Here is a 6,149-nt window from a genome sequence, read left to right as displayed (position 1 = left end):
TCTGGAAATCCGCTCAAATGGATTGAGCTGATAAATATTCAGAACGAACCTTGGTGATTTCACTATAAATTTTAGAATTATGCCTTAACATTCAGAGCCCCTGGTAAATTTGACCGCGTATAATTCCTCTACTGGATGCAGGTGGTGCCTGAATAGCCTGATGCAGGACACTTGGCGTCTCAGCCAACGAAGTAGGTATCGCTGCCGAACTGAGGTCAGCCACCGATAAGCTCATAGATTTGTTCCAAAAAATGAGCCGGCGAAAGGCATGCAGTACCTCACTTTGATGGCGAAATTCAGAGGCGTAGAATAAAGACGGCTGTAGCCGTTAGCAGAGCCTGACGATAATATGTTGTTAAACGATGTCACAATCAGAGCAGGCTATAGACTCCAGGTTACCTTTCAGAACTGTGTTGTTGTTGTTGTTGTTGGTTCTGGAGCATGTGAGGAATTGAAATGTCAAGATTTATCAACTGTGCAAACATGTTCTTTCTTTCCTTCTGATTTCCCGCACAGTTTTGTTTTGCACAGATTACAATCATGTCTTGATGAAGACATAACTTCACCGGTTCTTATGCTACCACCTGGATGATTACATGGGTGAAATCTACTTTCAAACCTAATATAAAATACAACTACAAGCACGAGTTGTGCCGATGAGTTCCTACAAGTTAGATCTTCACGGTGGCAGCAACTTATTACTGTATGTTTATACGTCAGTGCAGACACATGTCCAGAACAGCTTCCTCAATGAGCAAGGACAGGATTTCTTCCCCAGCATCTCTGACGAAGCAGTCTGTCTCTTCCATGCAAACCAAACCTTGCCAGCCCATGTCCCAAACACTACTGATCAATGCATCTATGCAGCTGAGATCCCTCTCCAGCTTCATGTCTAGGTTATCTTTGCTGCCACGGGCATCTTCACTGCAATATCCACTCAGATTTCTAATCCCGTTGCTGATCTCTCTCAGTAATTCCTCCAGTGAGAAGCATGCTGATGATCTGCATTTCTGGCCCTGCAATCCAGTGTAACACAGACTGTTTCGCTGGCAGTGTTTTAGTTCCAATTGCTCTCCTGCTGTGTCCAAATAGAGCTTATGGTTTTTCAGTTCAACCTTGGAAATCCTACTACATTGGTCATTCAGATCCCCACACACATCAATGCCTATGAGTTTAGCTGCTCTGCTAAGGAATGATTTATCACTTAGGAGAAGCAAAATGATATCATCTTTTATTTCAGCTTCCTTTGTTGAGATTTTGTCTGTTGATGGGTGAATAGCTTCTCCATCGGCTGAACTCATTCTGTAATCATGGATAGCAGATAGCAAAGTTTCATTGGGTTCACCAGAATCTTTCAGGATGTCTGTAACAGAAAGTGGTTGTTCAGTGCAAAAATGTCGAGCTTTAAAAGAGGTGGAAACAGACAATGTGTTTTTTTTGAAGAAAAACAGACAATGTGTTTAGAAGAGTGTGAATCCGCAGTTCCTTACCGCCCACAGAAGATATTTCATCCCATTCAGCACTTGGGCAGCCTTCGTCACTAGGTGTTGCGCTATGTTCTGTGGATGGACCGTCAATTTGGTCCAGAGCATGAAATATCTCTCTTTCTATCTCATAAGCCTACATTATGAGCAAAAGAATGACTAAGGGAATCAAGTTAAACAAAATATGCACATGTAGTCCGCGTTATTTGCGAGGGGGGAGGTGAGAATTGTACTGTAGGATGCTGTTAAACCACCCTCCACCCTTGCCGTCTGTACTCAGCGCCAAAGCGCACTTGTAAACGCCCATTCTACTTAATACAATGATACGCAAACCTTTTGCGTATTCGAGAAAAAAAAATATGCACATGTATTAACTTGCATGCAAATCACTATCCAGGTGATTTCATCTACACTAATATCTAAATGATTTAGCTGAAATATTCTAAACCTAAGAATAGGCTCAATTACTTAATTTTCTGAATATGACAAAAGCAGTGATTTCAGTTTCAATAACTTCTTAGCTTGTGACTGATTATTTGGCATGCTATATAGAGGTGTAATATGCAAATACTGAATGGAAAATCTCCAAGCAATGCTGTAAACTCATAACAAAGGATGCATACCACTAATTCATCAATGGTGGAGCTTTTAACATTTCTCATGGGCACTCTCTTCACTCTGGAATTATTAGATTGTTTCGATACGTTGGGCTTCACTGAGTCACAAGTACGACTGCTTCTTGATGCAACTGATTTCCTATCACGCCGTTTCACTACTTCTGCATTACGAGATACCGATCCTGCTTTCGCCTTTGTGACATTCCTCCCTTGTCTGTTTCTTTCACTTAAATAAGGTATTTGTTTCTCCATGGTCCTATTAACCTCAGTGTTCTCTTTTGCTTGTTGCTTTCTGCTTGTAGGAGAGACTATCTTGATTTCTTTCGGGGATTTTGGTCGAGCTTGTTCAACATTTGTCTCTCTGTGAATCGATTTCATCGATGCAATCTCATTAATGGCTCTGGTATTATATGAAGTGCCGATGCCCTTCTGTGAACTAGTAGAATTCTTTTGAACATTATATTGCTTTGGTGGCAGCTTTTCTGACCTAGGCATCTCTGTATCAAAACCAGACTCCTCTTTGAATAATTGTGGCAGTAGCCTTTGTGACTTGGGCCTCTCAATATCAAACAGTGCTCTTGGTGAACTCGCTGTCTTAATCTTATCGTCTTTCATGGTAGAGTTGCCTTTCGGTGAGGGCAATCCATCAAGACCCATGAGCTTGGCTACTAAGCTTGGGCCTTTGGACTTTTCAGGTTGTACTGCTGCACAAGATGGCAATGACCTGGGCACCACTTTCTTCTGCTGAGTAGGCTTGGACATGAGATAATTGCTCGGCAAGTACCGTGCTGACTGGCTCAAAGAGGCCTGCTCATTATTGGGCACCGACAAGTGGTTCTTCCTGTAGAAACTATCCTTGACCACATTCTTCAACTCATCCGTAGAATTTCTTAACTGCTGTTTTGATCCATCATTAGCACTTACAGTTAGTACCTGCTTGGCATTTGATGGTCTGAGGAGAACTTCACGGATTATGGTGTCTATTTTAGGAGACTTTTCACCTGTTTCTGGTCTTCTCTTCTTGTTGGGTAGCCTCATGCTCTGTGATGCAGCTTGGAATCTCTCAAGCATCACAAGGGACTCCTGGAGATCCATGGCGCCTCTTAGGAGGTCCTCAGCAAAATGCTTGGATACAGAGGGAGCCATATGGTAGTCCCCATGGAATGACATGGATCTTTCCTCCCTGTAGCTTTGCGATGTGTTCTGTTCCTGGCCTTGGCAGTTCCGACAGACTGAAGGTTGCAGTGTGACAATACAAGGGACAACACACTGGACTGTTTCAGGACAGCTGCCATCTTTGCTTCTGGGGGGAAGGCTCTTTGAGAGGGATCTGCAAACCACTGATCTGAAACTGTCTTGATGCATCACTGTATTTTCTGGAGCAAACAGAATATGGAGGAATAGATAGACTGAAATAGTCAGATACTAGTGAACACTTAAATATTCCATGTGAGGAAATGTGATCTTGTCTTTTCAGGAGTCGGAAAATGGAATTAAAGAAATGATATTTTGGTCAATAAGAAGGTAGAAACTTGCATTATCTTCAGACAACTTGGTTGCTTCAGGAGATGGTGTCTGTCTAGGCTCTGAAGATTCGACCGAATGATACCAACTCAAGAGGAAACTGCCAGTATCAAAGGGAGAAGATAAGACTAGACAATTCTTATTCTTAAAAAAAAAGGAAAAAATCAGAGGGGGAAGCAGTTTGGTATAAAAATAAATTATGATGTCGCACGCTCAACAAAAAAAAAACATATCTGTGCATTCAATAAATAATAAGGCCTTGTTTAGTTCACCACGAAATCCAAAAAGTTTTCAAGATTCCCTGTCACATCGAATATTGCGACACATGCATGAAGCATTAAATATAGACGAAAACAAAAACTAATCACACAGTTTAACTGTAAATCACGAGACGAATCTTTTGACTCTAGTTAGTCTATGATTGGACAATATTTACCGCAAACAAACGAAAGTGCTACAGTTCCGAAAACTTTTCAGTTTTCGGAACTAAACAAGGCCATTTGCAAGGAACAGCCAGGCCGTTGACCGCTGAATAAATAAACAGGCAAAGCAAGGATAGGACAGAAAGCAGTTGAGGAACTGGTTCCACTGTGCATTCAGTAGCCACCTGAGGTATCCATGACCATGATTGCTGGAATTTCACATGGGACATGTTGTTAAAGTCTCAAAGATGAGCAGATGCTCACGAGCACTGCTTTCGCCAAGATGCAGCAGGAAGGAGTACAGGAGGGTGGTGGTTAGAGACCATTGATTGATCTCCTTGAAACTAGGCAGGCAGAGAAGTGAAGGAAGGGCCCTCTGCCTGCTGCTGCTATCAGATTGGATTGGGACAAGATCCTAAACCTAACACAGCCGGTCCACCACCCTCCCCTAATTCACAAAGTTGCAGCAAGCTCTCCTGCCATGAACTCCAACTGTACTACTATACTTGGACCTGGACCAACTAGCAACAGGAGACAGCTGAAAATCGTAGCTAAACTGGCAACAGGAGACGACCTGAAATCGCAACAAAACTGCACATTGGTTGGCCTCTCTGAATCTGAAGCCTGAATGGACAGAACACTTCCCCTGACATACGCCGACTGAAGAATCCCAAAGCAAGCTACGGTGGAGGGGCAAGAACTGAGGGGAAGCACAGGCTGCGTGGGTTCCCGGCCCCCAAACTGCAAAAATTCTAAGCAGAAGTAAAAAAAAAAGGCACCTTTTGCCGCCTCTTGGCGGGACTGAACTGAACTTGAAGCCGCCTGAAGCGGCGCTCTCGACGGCTGCCTCCCTCCCTCCGAGTCCGCGAGGTTGCTGGCTGCCTGCAGCTGCAAGTGCTTGTGATTGTGCTGCAGGTAGGAGAAGGAAGCCAAGATCTGTGGGAGGGAGAAGTAGCAAGCAGGCCAAATGGCCAATGAGGCGAGGAATGGAAGCAGTAGAGAGAGAGAGAGAGAGAGAGAGAGAGAGAGGAGCAGAGAGCTACTGCTAGTCTACTGGTACTGCAACTGCATCTGCATGTGGCCTCCTTGAGCGACACACATACCCTAGTACAGGTACAGGAAACTCGCTTTGCCTTTAACCTCTGGGCGCTGGCGCCTCGATCTGCTACAGTAACAGCGGCCGCGAAAGCTCAGCCGCGTCCGGCTTTTGATGGCACGGGGCTCCTTCGGTGTGAGTGTGAGTTCATTACTTTGACCAGGCAACAGGCATGGTGGTCTGGTGGATGATGATGAAGAAGACGCGTCCGGTTATGAGGCCAGTCATCCTCTAGAGGTGGCGGGTGCCATTGCCATGCCATTGTATCCGATGATGATGAGCTCATAAAGGCTAGACAAGTACGGCAGGGCGGACCACGGGAAGCAAGACGAGGGATCATCAATTCAGAATGTACGTGTACTAGCGTGTGAAATCTTTCGAGGATAGGCTCTGAAAATCTTAGGTAGGAGTATAAATTAACGGGGGGATTAATTACTGTTGTTAGTACTACTAGTACTACCTTGCTGAAATAGTAAAAACATTTACAGATGCGTTGCAGTTGGCAGATATGGGCTTTGTTTAGTTCTCTAAGGCCCTATTTAGTTCCCACCTAAAATTTTTTCGTCCATACCATCAAATCTTTGGACACATATACAAAACATTAAATATACATAAAAAAATAAACTAATTATACAGTTTGATTAAAAAACGTGAGACGAATCTTTTAAGCCTAGTTACTTCATGATTAGCTTTAAGTGCTACAGTAACTCATATGTGCTAATGATAGATTAATTATGTTTAATAGATTTGTCTTGTAGTTTCCTGATGAGCTATGTAATTTGTTTTTTTATTAGTTTCTAAAAACCTCTCCCGACATCCTTCTGACACATCTGATGTGACACCCAAAAAAATTTCATCTCCAATCTAAACAGGGCCTAAATATTTTGCAAAAAAATTTCACATTCTCCATCATATCAAATCTTGCGGCACATGAATGAAGCATTAAATATAGACAAAAAAATAACTAATTACACAGTTTATCTGTAATTTGCGAGACGAATCTTTT

The 6,149-nt window shown here is 43.0% G+C and overlaps 1 protein-coding gene across 2 annotated transcripts; it reads right to left on the bottom strand.

The window, feature by feature from the left end:
• Positions 417-5,372, bottom strand: LOC8081354. Of its 2 annotated transcripts, XM_021457799.1 has the most exons (6): positions 5,091-5,372; positions 4,827-4,983; positions 3,638-3,725; positions 2,108-3,477; positions 1,491-1,620; positions 476-1,363 (listed from the first exon to the last, which is right to left on the bottom strand). In XM_021457799.1, exons 4-6 carry the CDS (start codon positions 3,464-3,466, stop codon positions 717-719), a joined length of 2,136 nt encoding a protein of 711 aa, XP_021313474.1. In that variant the 5' UTR covers positions 3,467-3,477; positions 3,638-3,725; positions 4,827-4,983; positions 5,091-5,372; the 3' UTR covers positions 476-716. The 2 variants fall into 2 exon arrangements, with proteins under 2 accessions (XP_002454894.2, XP_021313474.1); XM_002454849.2 differs by having other exon boundaries at positions 417-1,363; positions 4,827-5,372.

Source organism: Sorghum bicolor, chromosome 3 (genome assembly GCF_000003195.3).
Source record: "Sorghum bicolor cultivar BTx623 chromosome 3, Sorghum_bicolor_NCBIv3, whole genome shotgun sequence".
NCBI lineage: Eukaryota > Viridiplantae > Streptophyta > Magnoliopsida > Poales > Poaceae > Sorghum > Sorghum bicolor.
This window is presented reverse-complemented; position numbering and strand designations above follow the sequence as displayed.